The sequence below is a fragment of the Phoca vitulina genome, unplaced genomic scaffold, assembly GCF_004348235.1.
Source record: "Phoca vitulina isolate PV1807 unplaced genomic scaffold, GSC_HSeal_1.0 scaffold1, whole genome shotgun sequence".
NCBI lineage: Eukaryota > Metazoa > Chordata > Mammalia > Carnivora > Phocidae > Phoca > Phoca vitulina.
The window spans coordinates 63,888,560-63,914,712 of record NW_022589704.1 but is presented as its reverse complement, the minus strand read 5'-3'; the positions used below and the strand labels follow the sequence as shown (position 1 = coordinate 63,914,712).

The 26,153-nt window shown below is 35.9% G+C and overlaps 2 protein-coding genes across 2 annotated transcripts in view; both read left to right on the top strand.

The window, feature by feature from the left end:
• Positions 1–26,153, top strand: part of XIRP2 (xin actin binding repeat containing 2) — a 341,970-nt gene that overhangs the window by 188,086 nt on the left and 127,731 nt on the right. The gene's annotated exons all lie outside the window — the stretch shown is intronic.
• Positions 6,449–9,679, top strand: LOC116635101 (E3 ISG15--protein ligase HERC5-like). The gene has a single exon (XM_032408858.1). It carries the CDS (start codon positions 6,541–6,543, stop codon positions 9,628–9,630), a length of 3,090 nt encoding a protein of 1,029 aa, XP_032264749.1. The 5' UTR covers positions 6,449–6,540; the 3' UTR covers positions 9,631–9,679.

Below are 26,153 nucleotides of genomic sequence, written 5' to 3'. Positions count from 1 at the left end.
TATGGAATCTATTCTGTTTCATTGATCTATGTTTATCTTCATGCTAATTTAACACTATCTTTTAAAAAAGATTTTATTTAAATTCTAGTTAGTGAACATACAGTGCAATATTGGTTTCAGGAGTAGAATTCAGTGATTCATCACTTACATACAACACCCAGTGCTCATCATAACAAATGCCCTCCTCAATACCCATCACCCTCCTAGCCCATCCACCACCCACCTCCCTCCATCACCCCTCAGTTTGTTCTCTATCATTAAGAGTCTTTTATGGTTTGTTTCCCTCTCTTTTTTTTCCCCACCTCCCAAATATTCATCCGTTTTGTTTCTTAAATTCCACATCTGAGTGAAACCATATGGTATTTGTCTTTCCCTGACTTATTTCGCTTAGCATGATACACTCTAGCTCCATCCACGTTGTTGCAAATGGTAAGATTTCATTCTTTTTGATAAATGAATATACAACATCTTCTTTATCCATTCATCAGTTGATGGGCATTTGGGCATCAGGGTGCATTTACCTCTCCAAATCTCTATTTTTGTATTCTTTGGCTAAATACCTAGTAGTGCATTTGCTGGATCATAGGGTAGTTCTATTTTTAACTTTTTGAGGAACCTCCATACTGTTTTCCAGAGTGGCTGCACTGGTTTGCATTCCCACCAGCAGTACAAGAGGGTTCCCCCTTTCTCCACATCCTTGTCAACACCTGTTGTTTCTTGTGTTGTTGATTTTAGCCATTCTGACAGGTGTGAGGTGGTAGCTCATCATGGTTTTGATTTCATCATCAGGGAAATAATTTAACACTATCTTAATTTCTTTAGAGTTATAGTTAAGTCTTGAAATCAGATAATTTAAGTCCTTCAAAATTTATTTTTTCTTCTTTTTCAAATTTGCCTTCGTTATTCAAATTCTTCCCAATTTCATGTAAACGTTAGAAAAACATGAAAGAATTTTGGTTGGGATTACATTAAATTTTTAGACCACTTTATGAAGAATTTACATTTGACCTATGCTAAGCCTTCTGATCTATGTTCATGCATTCTTTTCATTTATTAAAGTGTTCTTTACCACAGCAATACTTTGCAGTTTTTAAGCATACAATTAAACTTATCCCCAATTATTTCATGTTTTATATACTTAAAAATTGAATTCGTTTATGTCAAGTTCCAATCATTTGTTGGCAATATATAGGAATACAACTGACTTTTGTATACTGATCATACTTGTGACAGTATTAAATTTATAAATTAGCTTTAATAGCTAATTTGTACATTACTTAAGATTTTCTACATATACAATCAAGGTATCTATGAATAAAAACAATTTTGTTATTCTTTTATAATCTGTATTTCTTTCATTTCTTTATTTTGCCTTATTGCGCAAGTTTGAACCTGTAGTAAAATGCTGAATAAAAACAGTGTGACCAGAAAACTGCCTTTTTAAAAATCTTAGAGTAAAAGCATTTGGTCTTCTAAGTCTGATGTTAGTGGCAGATTTTGTGTAGATACCATCTGCCTATGTTTACTCAGTATTATGGATTGAATTTTGTCCCCCAAAAGACATGTTGAAATTGTAACCCCCCAGTGTTTGTGAATATGACATCATTTGGAAATAGGGGCTTTACAGACATAATCAAGTTAAGATGAGTTTACACTGAGTCTGCATGGGCCTTAATCCAATATGACTATTGTCCTTATAAGAAGAAAAGACAGAGACAGATGCACGGAAGGCCATTAAAGGTAGAGGCAGAGATAAACCATGGATTGCTAGCAACCACCAAAAGCTAACAAGAGACAATAGATTCCCTCAGAGGCTCCAGAGAAGCTATGCCCTACTAACAACTTGATTTTGGATTTCTAGCTTACAGAACTGTGAAACAATAAGTCTTTGTTGTTTTAAACCATCCAAGTCTGTGGTAATTTGTTCTGGCAGCCCTAGGAAACTAATACACTCAGTTTTTAAAGAAATTTCTGTATATATTTTTTTAATTTTATAGTATGTTAATATGATAAATTATTTGAATTGATTTTTATATGTTAAACCATGCTGGTTTGTGGCATGCTGATTGTGCACATCTTTTTGAACTCTGCATTCGTAAAATAAACAGCGATAGTTAGAAGGAAATTGGCCATAGTGAGAATTACACCAGGGAAATTGGCAAATGGTGCAAATTGGTTTTTCTCCCCTCCCCCACCCGGAGCCTGTTGTTACACATATAACAGCACACCACTCTGTTAAATCAACTTAACATCACTAATAAATCTGCTAATCCCCATGTATTATTCTTTTTATATTTTTCTGAAATTGGTTTGCTAAAATTTTGTTAAGGAGTTTTATTTACTTGTAAAAAAAATTAAAAATTAAGAGTTTTATTTATTTGTTTGTTTTCCTGTTTATAAGGGCCACTGTAGTAGAGTATTCTTGTTATGTTATTGTGTGGTTTTGGTAACAGGTAATATAGCCATCATAAAATGAGTTAGGGATTATTGCCTTGTCTTCTACTTCTGGAGAAGATTGTGTAAAATTGGTATTTCTGCCTCAAATGTTTGGCAGAATTCACTAGTGAAGATATCTGAGCCTCAAGTTTTCTCTGTGGAAAAGTTTTTACTTTGATGTCTGTATCTTTAATAGATAAAAGGTTATTCATGTTATCTTTTCCTCTTGGGCAAGTCTGGTAGTAGCTGACATTTCATCATTTAACTGGGCATTTCATCTAACTTGTTGAGTTTGTGGGTCTAAGGTTGCTTTTAAAATTCCTGAGTAATGCTTTCAGTGCCTAAAAGAGTGGTATCCCCCTTGCATTTTGATATTTATAATCGGTGTCTTTGCTTTTTTTTTATTCATCAGAAGACAGAAGCCTATCAACTTTATTGATCTTTTCAAAGAACCAGCTTTTGGATTTATTGATTTTTATCAATTTTCTGGTTTACATTTTATTAATTTTTGTCTTTATTATTTTGTCATTTTGCTTAAGTTTAATTTTATCTTCTATTTTCTAGTTTCTAGGTAGAAGCTTCTAACATTGATTTGAGATCTTCCTTATTTCTAATATGTGTTATTTACTCTGAGTTTCCCTCCAAGAGCTTCTTTTGCAATATCCTTTAAATATTGTTATTTTCAATCTTCAAAATATTTTCTAATTGTTAATTTCCAAATATTTGAGTATTTTCCAAAAATATTTTTGTTATTGATCTCCAATTTAATTTGTGTTCAGAGGCTATGTTTTATATAATTTCAATCCTTTTATATATGTTGAAACTTGGTTAATGATTTATATAGTCTATCTTGGAGAATATTGTATATAAACTTGAAAAGAACGTGTATTCTTTTTTTTAAATTTTTTTTAAAGATTTCATTTATTTATCTGTGACAGAGATAGTGAGAAAGAGCATGAGAGGGGAGAGGTCAGAGTGAGAAGCAGACTCCCCGCTGAACTGGGAGCCTGATGCAGGACTCGATTCCAGGACTCTGGGATCGTGACCTGAGCCAAAGGCAGTCACTTAACCAACTGAGCCACCCAGGCACCCCAAGAATGTGTATTCTGATTTGGGATGGAACGCACTATAAATGTCAATTTGGTAAAGGGAGTTGTTACTGTTATCCAAGTATTTGTATTCTTATTGATCTTCTTTGTACTTGTTCTATCAGTTACAGAAAAACATATGTTGAACTCCCCAATATAACTTTGGGATGTGTGTGTGTGTGAATGTGATATAATTTATTTCTTCTTCAGTGCTGTTTTTGTTTCATATATTTTGAAACTCCATTAACAGGCATATACACATTTAAGATTGTTATGTCTTGATAAATTAACACCCTTTAATTATGAAATGTTTCACTTCTAGTAATATTCCTTATTTTAAAATTGGAAATTTGTTATTAATAGAGTCATTTCAGCTTTTTTAAAGTTTGTGTTTTCTAAGTTTATATTTAACCATTATTCTACTTTTAATCTATGTATCTATTTTAAGTGGGCTTATTATAGATAATATATCTCCAGGTCTTGCTTTTTTTTTTTTAAGATTTTATTTATTTATTTGACAGAGAGATAGATAGCGTAAGTAGGCAGAGCGGCAGGCAGAGAGAAAGGGAGAAGCAGGCTCTCCACTGATCAGGGAGCCCGAGGTGGGGGAAGGGGGGGCATCCTAAGACCGTGGGATCATGACCTGAGCCAAAGGCAGACACTTAACTGACTGAGCCACCCAGGTGCCCCTCCAGGTCTTGCTTTTGGAATTCAATCTGACTTTTTACCTTTTAAAGATTTACTTATTTATTTACTTATTTATTTATTTGAGAGAGAGAGTGAGCAGAGAGGAGGGGAAGAGAGAGGGAGAGAGAGTCTCAAGCGGACTCTGTGCTGAGTGCAGAGCCCCGACATGGGGCTCAATCTCAGGACTTTGAGACCATGACCTGAGCGACACCAAGAATCGGTCGCCCAATGGACTGTGCCACCCAGGTGCCCCTGACTTTTTACCTTTTAAATACAGTATCTAGACAATTTACATTTAGTATAATCATTGATTGGGTTAGATCTAAATATATGCTCAACCTATTTCTTTCAATTTTTCCTATTTGGCTCTTTTTTTTTTCTTTTCCCTTGCCTTTTTTAAAGATTTTATTTTAGTTCCATGTTTGCTAACTTTGTTTTATTTTATAGTGGTTGCTCTAGAAGTTAAAATATATATCTCCAACTTATCACACTTTAAATTCAGTCATACCACATTATATGTAGCATAAGAACCTTATAGTAGTATACTTCTATTTTCTTCTACCTGTCCTCTGTGTGATTGTTATTCATATTACCTCTATGTATAAACTCCAAATACATTGTTATTTTTGCTTTGAACTGTAAATGATCTTTTAATTTTTTTTCAAATTTTTTATTGAATAAATTTGATGTGTAACATTGTGTAAGTTTAAGGTGCACAGCTTGTTACTTTGATTTATATATTGTAATATGATTTCTGATATAGTGATATTTATCACATTATAATTATAGCACAATATTATTGTCTGTATTATACTGTGCATTAGATCTCTGTGTCTTATTTACTACTCAATATAAGTTTGTACCCTTAAACACCATCACTCTTACCACCCTCATTAATTTTATTTTTAATCATGGGTAATGCACATTACATAAAATTTATCATCTTAGGCATTTTTTAAGTATACAGTTTAGTAGTATTAAGTGCATTCATGTTATTATGCAATCAATCTTCAGAACATTTTCATCTTGCAAAACTAAAACTCTGTAGGGTGCCTGGGTGGCTCAGTCAGGTAAGTGTCTGCCTTCGGCTCAGGTCATGATCCCAGGGTCCTGGTATCAAGCCCCACATTGGGCTCCCTACTCAGCAGGGAGTCTGCTTCTCCCTCTGCCTCTCCCCCTGCTCATGTTCTTTCTCTCTCTCTGAAATAAATAAATAAAAATCTAAAAAAAAAAAAACCCTAAACTAAAACTCTGTACCCATTAAACAACAAATTCCCCAACTCCTCCCCCAGTCCCAGCAACCACCTTACTACTCTCTGTCTCTATGAATTTGACTACTCTAGGTACCTCATATAAGTGGAATTATACAGTATTTGTCTTTTTGTGACTGGCTTCTTTTGCTTAGCTGATGTTCTCAAGAGTTATCTATGTTGTAGTATGTGTCAGAATCTCCTGTCCTTTTAAGGCTGAATAATATTTTATTGTATGCATATACCACATTTTGTTTATCCATTTACCTGTTTATAGTCATTTGGGTTGCTTCCACCTTTTGACTACACTGAATAACAATGTTATGAACCTAGGTGTACAAATATCTGTTAGAGACCCTTAATTTCTGGGGAGTATATACCCAGATAGGGATTTGCTAGATATTATGGTAATTATATTTTTTAAAATGTTAAGGAATCACTATACTGTTTTCCATTGTGGCTATACCATTTTACATTTCCACCAACAGTGCACAAGGGTTCCAGTTTCTTCACATCCTTGCCAAAACTTATAATTTTATTGTTGTTGTTGTTTTATAATAGCCAATCTAATGAGTATAAGTTGATACTTCATTGCGGTTTTGATTTAGATTTCACTAATGATTAGTGACGTTGAACATCTTTTCATGTGCTTATTAGCCATTTTTAGACTGAAAGATGTATTTTGCCCATTTTTTAATTGGGTTGTTTATTTTTTTGTTGTTGAGTTTTAGCAGTTCTGTATATATACTGGATATTAATCCCTTATCAAATATGTGATTTCCAAATGTTTTCTCCCATTCTGTGGGTTACCTTTTCACTCTGTTGCTTGTGTCCTTTGATGCAAGGTTTTTACTCTGATGTAGCTCAATTTATCTGTGTTTCTTTTGTCACCTGTGCTTTTGGTGTAATATCCCAGAAATCAGTGCCAAATCCAATGTCATATAAATTAACTTTTTAAAAAAAAATTTAAAGAGACATCTGGCTGAGCACCGCGACGCCGGGGTCGGTTTTCTCGGGAGCTCCGTCTCCTCCGAGGTCCGCAGAGCCGAGGCGCGGCCGTGGAGCCCGGGAAAGCGGCGATGGAGCAGAGGCCGCGAAGGAGAGCTCGGGGCGGCGTGCGCCCGGTTCCCGGGCCGGTCCCCCGGCCCGGACCCGCAGCGCCGCGGCGCTCCGCGGAGCCGCCGGGCACTCAGCTCTGGCTCTTCCCCAGTTCCGCGGGCCTCCGCAGGGCGCTGCCCCAGAGGACCGAGGCGACGCGTCAGATGTGCTGCACGCGCGGGCGCCTCGTGGTGTTGGAGCGCGGCGGGGCCGGCGTCGAGGTCCACCAGCTGCCGGCGGGGAGCGACGGCGCCAAGAAGCCGAAGTGCATTAAATTAGGAAAAAAAATGAAGATACATTCCGTGGACCAAGGAGCAGAGCACATGCTGATTCTGTCCTCAGATGGAAAACCATTTGAGTACAACTATAGCACAGAACATGCAAGGTTTCAGTGCATTTTACAAGAAAAAAGTATAATTCAGATCACATGTGGAGATTATCATTCTCTTGCACTCTCAAAAGGTGGTGAGCTGTTCGCATGGGGACAGAATTTACATGGCCAGCTTGGAGTTGGAAGACTGTTTGCCTCAATCCCCACACCACAGATTGTGGAGCACCTCTCAGGAGTCCCCTTGGTTCAGATTTCCGCGGGAAAAGCCCACAGCATGGCCTTATCCATGTCTGGAAACATTTACTCATGGGGAAGAAATGATTTGGGACAACTAGGCCTGGGCCACACTGACGGTGAAGATTTTCCTTCCCTTATTGAAGCACTGGACAATCAGAAAGTTGAATTTCTTGCTTGTGGTGGCTCTCACACTGCCCTGCTCACAACGGATGGGCTGGTATTTACTTTTGGTGCTGGAAAATATGGGCAACTCGGTCACAGTTCCACACAGAATGAATTAAGACCCCGTTTGGTGACTGAGCTCGCTGGGAATAGGGTGACCCAGATAGCATGTGGAAGGCGGCACACACTTGCCTATGTTTCTGATTTGGGGAAAGTCTTTTCTTTTGGTTCTGGAAAAGAAGGACAACTGGGAAACGGTGGAACACATAATCAGCTGATACCACTTCCCATGAAATTGCCATCAAATGAAGAACTCAAATTTGAAAGCCGTACTTCAGAAAAGGAGTTAATATTGATTGCTGGAGGGAATCAAAGCATTTTGCTCTGGATGGGAAAAAAGAATCCCTATGTTAATCTGAGGAGGAAAATTCCTACACTGAATGAAGGGACCATAAAGAGGTGGATTGCTGACGTGGGGACTAAACAGTGGCAAAATACAAAAAGGGAAATCAGAGAGATATTTTCCTCTCCTGCTTGTCTGACTGGAAGTTTTTTAAGGGAAAGAAAAGCTGCAGAAACAATGCTTATTCACTTGGACTTAAATAAAGCAAGAAACGCTTTTAAAGAGTTAACCCAGAAGGACTGGATTGCTAACACGATAACCACATGTCTCAGGGATAATCTGCTCAAAAACCTTCCATTTCATTCTCCACACCAAGAAGCTTTAGAGATTTTCTTCCTTCTCCCTGAATGTCCCATGATGCATGATTATAACAACTGGGAGAGCCTGGTGGTTCCGTTTGCGGAGGCTGTTTGTGCCATGAGTAACCAATCTTTAGGGGTTCTGGAGGAGTACTGGGCGTCTCTGCAGGAACCCGCGTTCATCAGGCTGGTCCAGATGTTTAAAAGAGCCATCACTGCTCAGCTGCACTACTGGACCGAAAGCTCTGAGAACAACTACCACGTTAAGGCTCTCCTAGAAATACTGAAAAAGCTGCATAGGGTAAACCAGGCTGTGTGTCAACTGCCTGAAAATATTTTCAAAGTAAATGAGCTTACACACTGGCTTGATTTTTATGGGGATGCCTACAGAAGGTCTGCTTGGAAAATTAACTCCGACACTTCAGTAAACACTCAGTATCCAGTCATATTCAGTCATTTTCCGTTTATCTTTAATATTCTGTCGAAAATCAAACTACTGTACGCAGATTCGCTTTTAAAAATACAGGAGAAAAAATTTAAAGCTTGTATGCGGTTGGCTGGAATTGTGGAACAAGGAGGGTCCGAATTAGCTTTGCTGCCCACTTTCAATCTAACAGTCAGAAGGAGTCACTTGATTGAGGATGTTTTGAGTCACCTAAATCTGTTTGAGAATGAAGATCTGAGGAGGGAGTTAATGGTTTCATTTAGTGGAGAAATTGGACATGACTCTGGAGGAGTCAAGGTAGAGTTTTTCCACTGTCTGTTTGAGGAGATGACCCGGCCAGAATACGGGATGTTCATGTATCCTGAGGAGGCTTCCTACATGTGGTTTCCCGTCAGGCCTAAATTTGAGAAGAAGAGATACTTCTTCTTTGGGGTTCTCTGTGGACTTTCCCTATTCAATTTCAATGTTGCCAACATCCCTTTCCCACTGGCCCTGTTTAAGAAACTTTTGAATCAGACGCCATCACTGGAAGACTTGAAAGAACTTAGTCCTGTTTTGGGAAAGAGTTTGCAAACTCTTCTGGATGATGAAGGCGATGACTTTGGAGAAGTATTTTGTATCTATTTTAATGTGCATTGGGACAAAAATGATACAGACTTAATTCCTAATGGAAGTTGCATCATTGTTGACCAGACTAACAAGAGAGACTATATTTCAAAGTGTGTCAATTACATCTTCAACATCTCTGTGAAGGCACTTTATGAAGAATTCCAAAGAGGATTTTACAGAGTGTGTGACAAGGATATTATTGAATTTTTCCATCCAGAAGAACTAAAGGATGTGATTATTGGAAATACTGATTATGACTGGGAGACATTTGAGAAGAATGCACATTATGAAGAAGGATATGATAATTCACATCCCACCATAGTGATGTTTTGGAAGGCCTTACACAAATTGACTTTGGAGGAAAAGAAAAAGTTCCTTGTGTTTCTTACAGGAACTGACAGAATTCAAGTAAAAGGTTTAAAGAACATGAAAATAACATTTTGCTGTCCTGAAAATGTGAATGAAAAAGATCCCATAAGAGCACAGACATGTATCAGTGTTCTCTACCTTCCCAAATATTCTACAATGGAAAGGGTAGAAGAAGCACTTCAAGTAGCCATCAACAACAGCAGAGGATTTGGCTGACCTGGCCTCACGTTCTTTACCCCTTTTCGGAAATATTTTCAGAAATAAAATTAAGAACTTAAAAATTAAAAAAAAAAAAAAAAAAAAAAAAAAAAATTTAAAGAAAGAAAATTTTTTTATGTTTACCTACTTGTTTACCATTTCTGACTCATTTTATTTCTTTGTGTATATTCAAATTTCTATGTGTTATTTTTTTTTCTGTCTAAAGAACTTTCTGTAATAATTTTTGTTATGTGTGTCTCCAGGGATGCATTTTCTCAGCTTTTTTTTGGTTCATAAGTCTTTATTTTTCTTCATTTCTGAAAGAATTTCTCACTGGTTAAAGAATTCAGGGCCAACAGGTGTGTGTGTGTGTGTGTGTGTGTGTGTGTGTGTGTGTTATGTTTGTTTTCTTTCAGTATATTAATGATATCCTCCCATTCTCCTTTCACATGCATAGTTTCTAATGAGAAATCTGTGATAACTCTTATGTTTGGTCTCTATACATAATGTGTCTTTTTACCTCTGGCTTTTTTTTTTTTCTTAATTACTCTAAGTTTAAAGCAATTTGATTAAGATATACTTTGGGGTAGTTTTATTTAAATCTTTATCCTGCTAGGAGTCACTGAATTTCTTGAATTGAATCTATGGCATAATAAATTTCATAAATTTAGGGGCACCTGGGTTGCTCAGTTGGTTAAGCTTCTGACTCTTGATTTTGGCTCAGGTCATAATCTCATGGTCATGAGATCAAGCCTGCTTGGGGCTCTGCACTGGGTGTGGAGTCTTCTTAAAATTCTCTCTTTCTGCCCTTCCCCCTTTCTCCGTCTCTAAAATTAATTAATTAATTAATTTCACAAAAATTGGACATTTCTCAGTTATTATTTCTTCAAATATATGTTTTGCCTCACTTCTCTATGTTCTTTCCTGAGACTTCAGTTAACATGTATCTTTGGTCACTTGATAGTATGTCCTGGTTTCTTGATGGCCTATTTAATTTTTGTCTTATTTTTCTCCATGCTTTATTTTCAACATTTTCTATTACTCTGTCTTCAAGTTCACTGACGTTTTATTCCACAATGTTTAATTTGGTGTTAATCCCAACCAGTGTATTTTTAATTTCATATGTTGTATTTTTATACCCACTATACCTTGTATAGCTATATTTATAATAAGTATTTTGAAGCTATGAAGATATTTATGATTGCTGTTTTAATGTCTGGGAATTGTTTGTCCTATTCTTTTCGAAGGGCTTTTTCTCAAGTCTTATGTAGTTTTTAGTTTTCTTTATTCGTGTACAGATCATAACTCAGCCAAAGCCTTGAGAGACTCTTTCTGCACATTGCTGGAACTCTCTTTTTATGTGTTCTCTAGAGCTCTACTCCTTTCCTAAGTTTTGAAAAATTCTCAGCTATTCTTTCTTGAAGTTTGCTTCTGCTCATTCTCTTTACTCAGTGGGGGACTCCAATTCAAGTTAATTTAATTATAATAATTCTTTTCTACATGTCATAAATGCCTTTCTACATTTTTCCATTTATTTCTCATGAATCAATGAGCATATTTTCTAATATCTTGTATTACACTTTACTAGTCCTGCCTTAATATGTTATTTACCAAAAATATTCTTCATAGAGAATTTCCATTAGATTTTTTCTCTTATGAAAATCTCCAGTTTACCTTCTATGTTTCCATCTTTTTCTCTAATTTCTTGACCATATTAATCATAGTAATTTTAAAATCTCCCTCAGGTAACACCAGTATTTGAATCACCTTTATATCTATTCCAATTGTGTATTTTCTCTCTTGGTTTTCAGTCATGTGGTCCTTTCTTTAGCAAGAATAATTTTATTTAATTGAGTGACAAACAGTGTGCATAAATAATTGCAGAAGCTCCAGAGAAAGGAATAGCAATTATTGTAGGTTTTGAAGGCCATGCACAGTCTCTGTGTCATATTTTTTTTCTTTTTCTTTCCCTTTATTTTTGGGAACAACATTTTATAGATGAAAAATACTTTAGAGTGTGGGCTGTATAAAAACTACCCACAGCAGATTTGTCTCAGTGGCCATAGTTTGCTAAGCCCATGGTGATTGGCATTAGTTCAATACTGTGAAATATTAAAATGTTAGGAGATGGAAACTACTACAAACTAGGAAATAGGACACTAGTGGTACAGGTATAAGCATCTTTCCAAGAACAGAGTTAAAGGGGAGGCAGGAAATGAGGTGGCAATTAAGTAATAGATTTCTATCAAGATTAGGTAGATTTTTTTTTCAAGAAGACAGTCTAGATCAAGGTCAAAGTTAAAGGTAGGGTTGAACAAAATAGGAATGAGGAGGTTTTTAAATTATTTCTTAGAAAAATATATTTTAAAAAACTTCTATAGAATATATATTGGGGCAGCAAATCATATTTTGTAAACAAATTTTTAACTGCACAATAGTAAGTAATGTGTTTGAAACTGACTTGTGAATACCCCATGTGACCTCAGAACAGTACTGAGAAAGCAGTGATGTTTTATCATGCTTTGGTAATAAATAACTATTACCTTCAATAGATTGAATAATGTAACTTCTCCACCATGGTCTTCTACCAATATCTATAATAGCTTACATAGATATTTTAAAATCTAATCTTGAATATATATAGTGAGAAAAAGTCTTTATCTTTCTTATGTAGAAGTTGTGATTAATATTTAGCAATTGTTTGTAAAACATTTTGGCATTGAATACTATTATTGTAAAATATCATTTTATTGCCTTGCTCTAGAGAGTCTTATCTTTCATTATAGAGTCTTCCTTCTGGTTGGCACATAGAATGGTGGTTGATCAGCTTAATATAAGCAGGGACTGTGCTGAATTGAAGCTGGTTAAAAGCCTGATAATGTTCTGTCTACCTCTGCTGTAACCGTGACCCTTCAGCATTTTTGATTAAGAACATGGTGTAATCTGCAAATCCCTCCCTCTACTGTGTCCTACACTCTAATCACCATCTTTTCAGAATTCTAACATTTCCACTCTGCTTTCTAGAGGCTTTCTGCTCAAATTTTTAATCTCCTACCCTATGCATCTCAATATTTAGAAAATATCCTGAGGGCAAAAGTGGCCCTATGCTTGAAGCCTCCCAAGCCTCTGGTGTCCACCCCCAACCCTCCACCCCACAGTGGCCTTCCCCAAGGATTCCCACCTAGCTTAAATCTGGATTTTCAGTTTCTTGCCCATTCCCAGAATTGGTATATACCCCTAGAATGGCGTTCCCTCTTTGTCATCTTAGCCCCTCTATTTTTCATTGCTTCTGTAATTCTCCACTTCCTTCAAATAGATGATGTCTATATTTTATTTGGCTTTCCTAGCTCTTCTATGAAGAAGTGCTATCCTGCCATGGGCTACCCTATCTTGTTGGAGGCAAAGAAATTTAAGATGGCTTAATATTTAAGCAAAAAATCATCAGCTTAGCCTTCTACATTATGACCTCAACCTATATTACAATCATATCTCTACATATCTACTACATGCCTAAATGTATGTTGTGATTCAGTCCTAACTTGCTGAATGCTCCATATATTCTCTAAATATTCTTGACTGGAATTCCTTAGCCTAACCTCTCTGGATCTTTGCCTGTAGAAGTCTTATCTACTTAACTCCTCTTTAGTCACCTGCTCCTTGAAGTTGGAGATTGAGACTTGCTTATATTTGGATTCCCTGCTGTCTCATAGCTCAGAGCTTTACACATAGCAGGAACTCAATAAATATTTGATGATCTTCGTTGAGTAGCCTTTATTTAGTGCTTTGACACCCTTTGGCCTTTCTTTCTATGACCTCCTAATCTAGGAAAGTTCAGTTTCAGATAAGTCTTTTTTTATCTAGGTTCCCTCCCCCCCCCCCCCCCCCCCCCCCCCCCCCCCCGCCCGGTGAAAGCATCACATTTTTAGTTCACTGACCTTCAGGTTAGCCACATAGAACCACATAAACAGAAAATCTGATATCTAAATGAATTTTAGTAACTGAACAGGCTAGTGAAATTGAAATCTTTATCTTTGACATATTCTGAATTTAATGACTGAATATAGTCTGGAGTTTAAATTCAGATACATTGTTCTTTAAAATGTCCATAGGACCCCAGATGGCTATTTCCTATCACTCAATAAAAATAGCCTATCTTATCATCATTTTTATCTGTTCTTTTATGAGTTTTTATTATAGGGGCAGACGATATGTCTGCTGGTAGAAAGTCTGCCATTAAGACTTTTAAAGACTTCAGTTGGAGCAAACCAGGTTCACAGAAAGTTATTTTATCCATACCATGATTTGGGCATTTTTCTTTAAAGAACAAGATAATCTTGATGCCCTTTTGTTAAATTTATTCAGAAGGGGGAAAATATCTTAAAGAAACAACAATATGCAATAGCAGTAACTATTGCTTCTTGGAAATTTGTTGTATTGACATCACTGCACTCTCCCTCATTTAAAATTCACAGCAACATCATGAGGTAAGTACTTCTAGCACCCTCATTTTGTCCCTGAGGCTTGGAAAAATTAGCTAGTTTGTCCAAGATCAAACATCTAACAAGTGCCAGAATGAGGGTTTTACCAATTTTTTTCTGAATTCCAAACCCTATGCACTTAACATATGGGTTATTAGAAAGTCACCAATAATGATTTATTAGGGAAAGAGTCAAATTAAAACAATGTAGTATGAACAAATGTTATTTTGAGTATTGACCTGGATTGGGTTAACAGAATATAAATGAATTTTTACTAGTAAACCAATATGAAGGGCAACATTTTGTCTAGAAAAGTTTATGAATTCATAAATTAGAAACATTCTCCTGAAACTATCTCCACCAAAAGGTGTCTATCATTAGGAAATAATATGTCACAAATACAAGAATTCCAAGAGAAGCCTAAGGTATATATACTGTTATAGTTCCAACATAATCTGAGCATGCATACTTGAGGAACTAGAGAGGATTGTTGTCAGTAGTATATTTTATTTAGGACTAAAATATTTTATGGGAGCAAACTTATACAAGAAACTTGGTCTCATATTAAAGCCATAATTTTCTGAAGGGAAAGGGGATTCTAAATATAGGGTGGGGCTTGTCACCCAGATTTATCTCCTGGCACATTTTCTCACCTATTCTTATTTGCAAGGAAAAAAAAAAGCTATTAAACTATTTAAGGTAGCACAACAAAAACATGAGAAATAAGAAAAGGGAGAGAGTGTTATTAACTTTATGTTTGCTGAAAACCAACAGGTCTTCAAGGAAGGGGAGCTCCTGAGAATGGGGCACATTGCTGCTTCAGTATCTGATAAATGTGGCATATCTTCTGTGAGAAAACATAGCATCAGTCATTCTCAGGGGGTATAGGTACACAGGTGGAGAATCAAGAGCCCAGACAGGGAACACATCTGGTCACTATCAACATCATATTTGATAAGAGACTTTGTTTATAAATATATGTGAGGCATTATAGTCAGAAATAATTAGCAGGAACTTAGCAGTGAACTATTACATGCCACGCATAGAATACAGTATTTAAAATAATGGTTATTTAATATAGCAGCACCATGAGGTAAATATTTTTTTAAGTGTGTAATATGGGTATATGTGGATATAATACACCTATGTGGATATACAAACATATATATAGGCATGTGTATACAGATCTGTGTGATGTTTGTGTGGTATGAGTGTTTCTGTGTATGTGTAAATACATCTATACATACATACATAATTGTTCCTGTTTATAGAAACTAATATTTCACTTCTCAGGTGATTGTTTATACATGTTTTATTTTATGGGGAAATGTACATAGGAAACAGTGATTTCATATGTTTTACATAATATTAGGCAAAAAATTGAACATATTAAATCAGTAAACATGTAATCCTTGACTGGATTGCTCTTTCCTCCACTTTCTGCCAAGTGGACTCTACTTTTCCTTTACAAGATAAGGTGGTCTTCATTTTTCATTCTAGGTCAGATCTCTCTGCTGTAGGATCCTCTTGTACTCTGATTCCCTTTGTCATAGCACCGATTATACTTTAATATGACAATACCTATGTCCTATTATTCAGCATATACAGACTAATTATGTATTATTCTATATCCTCAACCCAAGTAGAGTGCCAGGCACCCAATAAATATTTCATTTGAACTGTATGTTCTCCCAAATCAAAAGCTTCCCTCAAATGAGTATTTATCAGACTTATACACTAACCTGGTTTATTATTGGGTCACCTTTACAAACAATATTTACATTGTAAACATCATTGTTTATATAAAAACATTATGTTTAAGTTAAATTTTTCCATCCTACAAAGCAGATAGGAAACATTTGAGGGTTCAAAAGAGTCTTCCCTAGCCTCCCAAATCAGATTGCGTAGAGGGCTACAACTATGCATAGTGTATTTACAACATTTCATAGCATAATTTTATTTTTAATAGCATAATTTTAAATATTGATTTTTTAAAGCATTGTACATTTCCCAGTTTAGTCTATTCTATTGGTTAACAAAAAATAAAAAGATGTTTAAAATTTCAAAAACCATGATTCATTCAGTAAGCAAAAATAATGATTTTAAAGAGGAATTGAAGATCATTACAGTAATTCATTTAAACACACATTAAATGATCATTAATTGAATCTCCCAGCTTTGAATTATTATTTCAAAATGGCTTATCTTTTTCTCTGAATTATCTTCCACTATCTGTGAAAGTTGACCTTTGATCTTTTAGTTTTTTTCTGTCCAACATTTGCTCTAACAATTAGTAAAGCAGACTTAAATGCCCTAAAGAAGATATCCATTTTTTAAAAATGTGAATAAGTTCCTTTGTAATATAAATAACAATTTATTTTGTCCTTTATTACATAGTGAAAAGATATTAAACAAATTTTTATCTGTATAGGATCCGTGTTCCTGTTTTGTAAGAGAATCCTACAGTAGGTTACGTCCATTAATCTACTGCATCCTTTCTTTCTTTTTTAATTATTATTATTTTTATTATTATGTTCAATTAGCCAGCATGTAGTACTGTATCCTTTCAACCAACTTTATAAGATCTGCCACTTAACTTTATTTCAGTCTTTGCATTGAGCTTTCAAGGCCTGGCAACCAGATATCAGTGTCATCACATTCATTATTTAGTGCCTCATTAAGATTCAATCCTTTTGTAGCAAATGTCTACCTGTCTAAACCTAGTGGTAAAATTAGAGGCTTGAACTGTTGAATCACAGATCTGTACCTCTGAAACAAATAATGCAATATATGTTAAGAAAAAAAAAAGAAGATGGCAGGAGGAGAAGAATGAAGGGGGGGAAATCGGAGGGGGAGACAAACCATGAGAGACTATGGACTCTGAGAAACAAACTGAGGGTTCTAGAGGGGAGCGGGATGGGGGGATGGGTTAGCCCAGTGATGGGTATTAAGGAGGGCACGTATTGAATGGAGCACCCGGTGTTATATGCAAACAATGAATCATGGAACACTACATCAAAAACTAATGATGTAATGTATGGTGATTAACATAACAATAAAAAATTTTAAAAAAGTTAGAGGCTTGAGTAAGAAACAAATAGATAAATTAAATTTAAAAAAGCGTTTCCTTGAGTGTATCAGTCAAAAACTCTGTTCTCATAACTATGGAATACTTTCGTGTATATGTGGCCCTGACTATACTGGGCCCAGTTTTCCATTTATTATTTCTGAAACTAAATAGTACCCTTTATGTTAAGCAGGAAAAACATATACAGACTTAAATAGTAAACATCCTAGATTTATAACCTCATCTTTGAATGTCAAATCAAGTTTAAGGGTTTTTTTTTTTTTTTTTTTTTTTAAGATTTTATTTATTTAAGGGTACCTGGGTGGCTCAGTCAGTTAAGCGTCTGCCTTCGGCTCGGGTCATGATCTCAGGGTCCTGGGATCGAGCCCTGCATTAGGGGTCCCTGCTAAGCAGGGAGCCTGCTTCTCCCTCTCCCTCTGCCTGCCCCCCCACACACACTTGTGCTCCTTTCTCTGTCTCTCTTTATCTCTGTCAAATAAATAAAATATTTTTAAAAATCTTAATTTTTTATTTGAGAAAGAGACAGAGAGAGCACAAGTGGGGGAAGGGGCGGCAGACACAGGGAGAGGGAGAAGGAGACTCCCCAGTGAACAGAGAGCCTGAAACAGGGCTCTTTCCCAGGACCCTGAGATCATGACCTGAGCCGAAGTCAGACACTTAATCATCTGAGCCACCCAGGCACCCCAACAAGTTTAAATTTTTAATTGTATAGTTCAGCTTAGCAATTTTAAGTATTTTTTCTTTGCTTTAACTTTCATTTGGCTATTTGTTTTCCCTGAAAGTCAGCATGCTTTAGGAGAAAACGAACTGGACCAGGCCTCAGAAATCCTAATTTCTAGCACATGTTTTCACCATTTAATTAGAAAAGTGATCTCAGACATCTACTTATAAGAAGCTCAAAATCATCAGATGTAAAATGGGGATTGGATGACTTATCTTCACGTTTGCTCCCAGCTTTAATATCTGCAATGTGTAAGTGTGTGTGGTTTTTTTTTTTTTTTCTCAATATAAATCCTGTTAATTATTTTTATCTCCACAGCACTTAGAACACTGTCTGGTCCCTAGTGGTACTGTATGTTTTGTTTTTGTTTTTGTTTTTGTTTTCCTAAGAGAAAGAAGGACCAAAAAGCAGAATAGAGATGAGAAGGAGGGAAGAAAAGCAGGAAGGGAGGGAGGAAGGAAGGAAAGAAGGTAGGAAGGAGTGTTTTAAAATGTGGTATGAAAAATAACTATTTCCTATTTAGTAGACTTTTCAACCTGGGCAAATAATATCAAGAAAAGATTTGGAGAGTTATTTGCATTTTACAATCGAACCCTTCCCCCCACTTCTGGAATGACAGCTCACACTCAGGCACATCGTTAACAGTTTCACAGCTGCTCCATCTGGGTCTTGTCATCATTTCTTAACAAGAGATAATTTTATTAGATTGTTAAAACTTTGCTTCTTAGTGTCTCTGGGTTTTATTTGCTCTGTTCATTTTCTGTGGACATCATTTATATCCAGAACCAATATTTTAGAAGAGAGTTAAGAATCCTCTTGTCTCCTTTAGTAAGAGTTGTCTTTCAACAAGGTCTAATGAGTATTCACTTCGCCGATCCTGCAGAACAGGCACTTCTTTATTGGAGTTGTCTTTGAAGGGAAAATGGATTTCTGAAGTATAACCTTCATAACAGGTGGAGGATGGTATCATGAAAGTGAGCGACAGATGTGTACTAATTATGATAGAAAATGGTGGCTCACTTCTCTAGCTTCTATTTTTCTGAAATGTAAATGACCTTAAATTATTAGGTGTTCAAATGATAGGTGAAAGTTAAGGTAACATTTCCAAAGAAATTTAGAAGCGATTTATATGGCATCCAGGCAATTTCTGCCTTAGAGTATACTCAATCTTTTATTTTAATGCTGACACTTCAAGCTGAAAGTCTTTCAGTTACCGTTGAAGTTAAAATAACACAACGGAGGGAGGTGAGTAAACTGTTATAAAATACATGATGAATGTTCAGAAAACATTGTCTATTATATGCAAGAGGAAGCCCACGGAAGAGGAAAAAATGAACTTGCAAAATGAATCAAGAAATAAAAGACAGACAGTTAATACACAGAAAAATGAATGCAGACTGGAGAGGGAAGGGATTTTATTAAAGAAAAACAAGGACAGTATCTTCTTCCTTAATTACAGTTTGTAAGCTTTAGAAATATTCTCTCTTTGCTTTTTAGCAGTAATTTATTAGGCTTCAGTCTAGGTGAATTTACATGTTCAAGTTGTGAAAATTATTTTTGAAAGGGAGGATTCACTATGTTCATAAGCATTGAAAGTACAGCTGTATGCATTTTGCAGGGAAGAGATACTTAGAAAATATTTTCCCATTTTTAAGATAACAGCTACTATGATTATTTGTTTTTGCTTTGTTTTTCTGCATTATTTTGGGGGAAAAGAAAAGCAATTATTTAATGAAGGAGAACCTCGTGACAGTGAATAGAGTAGTTAGGTGAGCTCTGTCAGATTACACTTAAAAACTGGTGTTACAATCATTTTAATGGAAGACTATGCTTCTCTGATATTACACTAATTGCCATGCTTTCTTGGTATCTATAATGAATCATTTAATCAGAAAATAATTATTGAGTGCTATTGTGTGGCAGGTGCTAGACTAGACACTGAAGATGGAAGAGTTAAAAGAAAAAATAAGCAAAATTTCCTCCATTTCACAGCTGATTTTTCAGGTGAGAGAACCTAAAATAAATGAATACATACACAGTATGCCCTAAGTGCTAGAGAAAAAGAATAATGAATAGTAAGGGTACAGCAACTGCAGAGGTGAGGGGTAGATTACGATTTTAAATAGTGCAACCAAGTCACTGAAATACATCTGAATAAATATCCAAAAGCCATAAAGAAGTAAGCTATATGGAAACCTGGGGAAACAGTGGTTCGGCCACACTGAACAGCAAGGAGTAAGACCCCAAGGCAAGGGCCTGTCGAGAAATGCCAGAGGAAAGACCTATAGGCTGCTTTTAAGGGTCTGGCTGTTACCCAGAGTGAAATGGGAAGCTGTGGAAGGTTTTGAGCGAAGTGACACTACATGGTTCAGGTTTGTGCAGGATCGTTTTGGTGGTCCTGTTGAAGATAGGCTGTTGGTGTCTAAGAACAATAGAAATGGGGACCAGTTAGGAGGTACAGCAATAATCCAGGCAAGATAGAATAGTGACTTGGACTCAAGGAGTAGCACTAAAAAAAAAGTCAAAAAATGATTTGATTTTGACTCTAGTATTCTTTGCAGCAATGGTGACCCTGGTTATTTAGACGATCTCTAAAATAAAGATGCAGGAAGACAAAAGTAAGAATTTTTCTGTAATCGCTTCAAGGAACTGACCAGGTAGCAAGAAATCTCAGAATAAATCTTCAAACAAAGCAAAATTCCAGAAATAAAACAGGACACTTAAGATGCATGGGCCCAGAACATTTGCTGGTACTGCTATGGTAGCCGAGGTAGCAAAAATTGATGCCAGGGGGTACGGAAGGGCAAGAATCCAATGAGATAACATGCGCAGTAATGTACAATGATGAAGGGGAAGAGCCGTACTGTGATAAGGAACGCCAGAATTATGGTCAGTCCCACTCACCCTCTGGGGGATGAAGTAGAGCAAAGAGATGGAAGGAAGAGGGGTGGAAATATCCCGGTCTCATTTGAGAGGTTTGAAAATAAATACATATTTTTGACTGAATGAATTAACTCATGAATTATTTTACTGTGTGAGTATTAGTTTGTGCTTTGGAGTTCTGGAATAAGAGCATTTCTGTCTGTAAATTAGGATTCCAGAGGAACCTTTCCATACATGAAAGAACCATTTCTGGAGGGAAATATAGCATTTCCATGATCACAGTTTTTTTTAATTTAGCCACATTTTTACAGAAGTTTAGTAGATGTGATGTTTAAGATTGCACTAAGGAAATATTTTAAAATTTCCAAAATATTAGATATGAAAACTTTGAGGTTTTGGAACAGCAATATGTAATAACTTTCTGATCTGGGTATATAATATTCAATTTAATTACATTTTTAAAAAAATAAAATGAGGGCACCTGGGTGGCTCAGTCGGTTAAGTGTGTGCCTTCGACTCAGGTCATGATCCCGGGGTCCTGGGATGGAGCCCCAAGTCTAGCTCCCTGCTCAGGGGGAGTCTGCTTCTCCCTCTCCCTCTGCCCCTACCCCACTAATGCTCGCTCACTCTCTCTCTTTCTCTCTCTCTCAAATAAATAAAAACTTTAAAAAATGAAAATAAAATGATCTGACCAAGAAATAATGGAGGAATTGTTTTAAGTCTACTTTTTAAATTTACACATATATTTATATTTCTAGATGAAATAACTACATAGATCACTTCATACTGTTATAGCTTCCAAAGAAACCAAAAACCTTCATTCCTTCCCACTAGAAGGAATCAAAATATATATTACATGGTTACTGTCAATAAGAAATTGTCTTTTATTATGAAAATAGATGAATTGAAGACTGTTCTTGCATAAAGCATTTTCAATTTCTGAAAGTCTATGTGTTACCTTTCATTATTTATCTAAAATGAATATTTGCCTCTCTTTTTATTTCTTCAAGATTTCATTTAAATTCCAGTTAGTTAATGCACAGTGTAATATTAGTTTCAGGAGTAAATTTAGTGATAAACCTACTGAGTTTAGAAGTCAGAAATTATTTAAATATAGAGCATTTAACTTATGACTGGAATAAAGCTATTCAAGACTTAACAGAAAAAAAAAAAAGACTTAACAGAAACAATCACATGAAAATGTATAGCTGGCTTTGGTGTATGATTTCCTTTTAAATTTTTAAAAAATACTCAAGTTTGGTGTCTTCAGTGAGAAAGAATATTTAGGACTAGTGGAATCATGCAGTTATACCAATTTAACCATGTATTTTAACCAATTAAATGTAATCACATAAGAGGTTATCTAAGTATGTAAGTCATGTGAAAATATTTCACTGGGCACTATTACATTTCTGGCAATAAGGATCTTAAACTTTTCCTTTGGAAATAATAGGAAGTTTAGGTGAGCAAAATCTGGGATATATAAAACTATCAAATTGTGAAATTAGGTAAAAATTAGAGAAATATTGATCTGGGACTTGTTCTACAACATTTTACATATGCTCCCTCCCTGCCTCAACCCAAAAAAAGGAAGTCTGTGGGAAAATTCCTATTCTTTATCCCACCCATCTCTTAGGTATCCTTTCAGGTGTTCAAATCTCATGTTCACCCATTCACTGAAATATAACCTGGCTACATTTCTGTGTTTCAACACCACTACCACTGCACTAATGAAAGACACTTCATCTCTCTCCTGCCTTTTTAATGAGGTCCTGGATTCAAGTTTTTATTTTAATTCCACTTAGTTAACATATAGTATAATTAATATTAGATTCTTGTGTGCAGTATAGTGAAACAGTACTTCCATACAACATCCAGTCCTCCTCACGAGTGCACCCCTTAATCCCCATCACTTATTTAACCCATCTCCTACCTGCCTGCCCTCTGGTAACCAACACTGTGTTCTCTATAGTTAAGACTTTTCTTGGTTTGCCTCTCTGTTTCTTTTATTTTCCATTTGCTCATCTGTTTTCTTTCTTAAATTCCATATATGAGTGAAATCATAAGGTATTTGTCTTTCTCTGACTAACTTATTTTGCTTAGAATAACACTCTCTGGCTCCATGCGGTCTTTGCAAATGGTAAGATTTCATTCTTTTTTATGGCTGGGTAATATTGCATTGCATATTTACACCAAATCATTTTTTTCCACTCACATGTAGGATTAGGGTTTGGTTTAGGACCAGAATAAGGGTTAGGGTTAGTGTTAGGGCTAGGGTGAGGGTATGTGCTTATTATCCTTCAGTTCAGAGACCTCTTAAGGTTTGTGTTATGGTTAGGTTTAGGGTTAGGGGTTGGTTGTTAGGATTAGGGTTATTGTTTGGGTTAGGATTAGGTATTCACCTAGAATAGTACTCTCTACCTACATCCATGCCATTGCAAATTCCAAGATTTCATTCTTTTTGCTGGCTAATATTCCATTATTTATATATACCAAATTTTTTTTCCCCCTGGGCTCTTGAATTAGGGTTCATTTTGGGGCTTGAATAAGGGTTACGTTTAGGTTTAAGGTAAGTCCAGAGTGAGGGGTGTTTGCCTACTATCCTTCAGTTCAGAATCCTCTCTTGAGGGATAAATTTCATCTTAGGGTTATGTTTGGTTAGGGTTAGGGATTTGTGGTTAGTGGTTGGGAGTTAAGGTTAGAATTTGGGTTAGGGTTATGTTTCGTGCTTCCCAACCTGCAGTTCAGAGATTTCTCCATCAAATAAAACCTCTGACTTCTGTTTTGGTGAGAATAAACATGGCAACCATCCATCAAGTTCAGGTAAAGAGGGTTTTGTGCCCTAAACACTCTTTAAATGGATATTCATTTGTTCCTTCTGCTGATTTTCTTTAAGTTTTTTTTTTTTAATTCCAATGAGTTAACATACAGTGGAATATTATTTTCAGGTGTACAATTTAGTGATGCAACACTTATATACAACACCCTGTGCACATAACAAGTGTACTCCTTAATCCCCATCACCTATTTATCCCATCCCCACACACAAGCCCTCTGTAACCATCATGTTTTGTCTATAGTTAACAGGTATTTCTTGGTTTTCCTCTTTCTTGTTTTCCTTATGATTATTTGTTTTGTTTCTTAAAGTCCACATATGAGTGAATCATATGGTATTTGTCTTTCTGTGACTGACTTATTTTGCTTAGTATAATTCTCTTTAGCTCCATCCGCATTGTCGAAAATGGCAAAATTTCATTATTTTTATGGCTGAATAATATTCCATTGTGTATATATACCACATCTTTTTATCCATTCATCAGTCAATGGATATTTGGGCTCTTCCATAATTTAGCTATTGTTGTTAATACTACTATAAACATCAGGGTGCGTGTATCCTTTTGAATTAGTGTTTTTGTATTCCTTGTGTAAATAACCTAGCAATCCAATTGCTGGATCATAGAATAGTTCTATTTTTAACTGTTTGAGGAATCTATATGCTGTGTTTCAGAGTGGCTATACCAGTTTGCATTCCCACCAACAGTGTAAGAGGGTTCCTCTTTCTCCACATCCTCAACAACACCTGTTGTTTCTCGTGTTGTTGATTTTAGCCATTCTGACAGGTGTGAGGTGATATCTCATTGTCATTTTGATTTGTATTTCCTTGATGATAAGTGAAGTTGAGCGTCTTTTCATGTGTCTTTTGGCCATTTTTAAACTGAATTATTTGTTTTTGGGGTGTTGAGTTTCAAAAGTTTTTTCATATGTTTCTGATAGTAACCCTTTCTCATATATGTCATTTGCAAATATCTTCTCCCATTCTGTAAGTTGCCTTTAGTTTTGTTGATTGTTTCCTTCACTATGCAGAGCTTTTAATTTTGATGTAGTCCCAATAGTTTATGTTTGCTTTTGTTTCCGTTGCCTCAAGAGACATACCTAGAAAGAAGTTGCTACGGCCAATGTCAAAGAGTGTTCTCCTCTAACTGTGTTCTCCTCTAGGATTTTAATAGTTTCCTGTCTCACATTTAGATCTTTAACCCATTTGAATTTATTTTTGTGTTTGGTGTGAGAAAGTGGTCCAGTTTCATTCTTTTGCATGTTGCTGTCCCGTTTTCCCAACACCATTTGTTGAAGAGACTGTCTTTTTCCCATTGCATATTCTTTCCTGCTGTGTCAAAGATTAATTGACCATATAGTTATGGATTCATTTCTGCATTTTCTATCCTGTCCTATTGACCTATGTGCCGGTACCATACTGTCTTGGTCACTACAGCTTTGTAATATAACTTGAAATCTGGAACTGTGATGTCTCCAACTTCGTTTTTCTTTTTCAAGGCTGTTTTGGCTATTCTGGTATTCTTTGATCAATGTGGTATATCACATTGATTGATTTGCAAGTTGAGCCTCTCTTGCATCCCTGGAATAAATCCCACTTGATCATTGTGAATGATTCTTTCCATGTATTGTTGGATCTGGTTTACTGGTATTTTTTGAGAATTTCTGCATCCATGTTCATCAGGGATATTGGCCTATCATTCTCTTTTTTAGTGGAGTCTTTAACTGGTTTTGGTATCAGGGTAATGTTGGCCTCATAGAATGAATTTGTAAGTTTTCTTTCCATTTATATTTTTTGGAATAGTTTGGGAAGATCTTTATTAATTCCTTCCTTCTACTGGCTTTAGGTGTCTTTGTTTCTTGTTCTTTTTCTAGCTCCTGTAGGTGTAAGGTTAGGTTGTTTGAGATATTTCTTGCTTCTTGAGGTAGGCTTGTATTGCTATATACTTCCTTCTTAGGACTGCTTTTGCTGCATCCCAAAGGTTTGAGACTGTTGTGTTTTCATTTTCATTTCTTTCCATGTATCTTTATATTTCTTTGATTTCATGGTTCACTCATTCATCGTTTGGTAGCGTGTTGTTTAACCTCCACGTATTTGTGGTCTTTCCAAATTTTTTCTTGTTTTTGACTTCAAGCTTCACAGCATTATGGTCAGAAAATATGCATGGAATGATCTCAAGTTTTTTGTATGTGTTGAGGCCTGATTTGTGACCTAGTATATGATGTATTCTGGAGAATGTCTCTTGTGTACCTGAAAAGAATGTAATTTCTCCTGCTTTAGGATGGAATGTTCTGAATATATCTATTAAGTCCATCTGGTCCAGTGTGTCATTCAAAGCCATTGTTTCCCTCTTGATTTCTGTTTTCATGATCTGTCCATAGATGTAAGTGGGGTGTTTAAATCCCCTACTATTCTTGTATTATTGTCAATGAGTTCCTTTATGTTTTTTATTAATTGTTATATATATACACACACACTCCAGTGTTGGGTACATAAATATTTACAATTGTTAGATCTTCTTGTTGGACTGCCCCCTTT

What these genes read in the sequence shown, in the direction of transcription:
- LOC116635101 (XM_032408858.1), top strand. Translation starts at nt 6,541, where the DNA reads ATGGAGCAGAGGCCGCGAAGGAGAGCTCGGGGCGGCGTGCGCCCGGTT.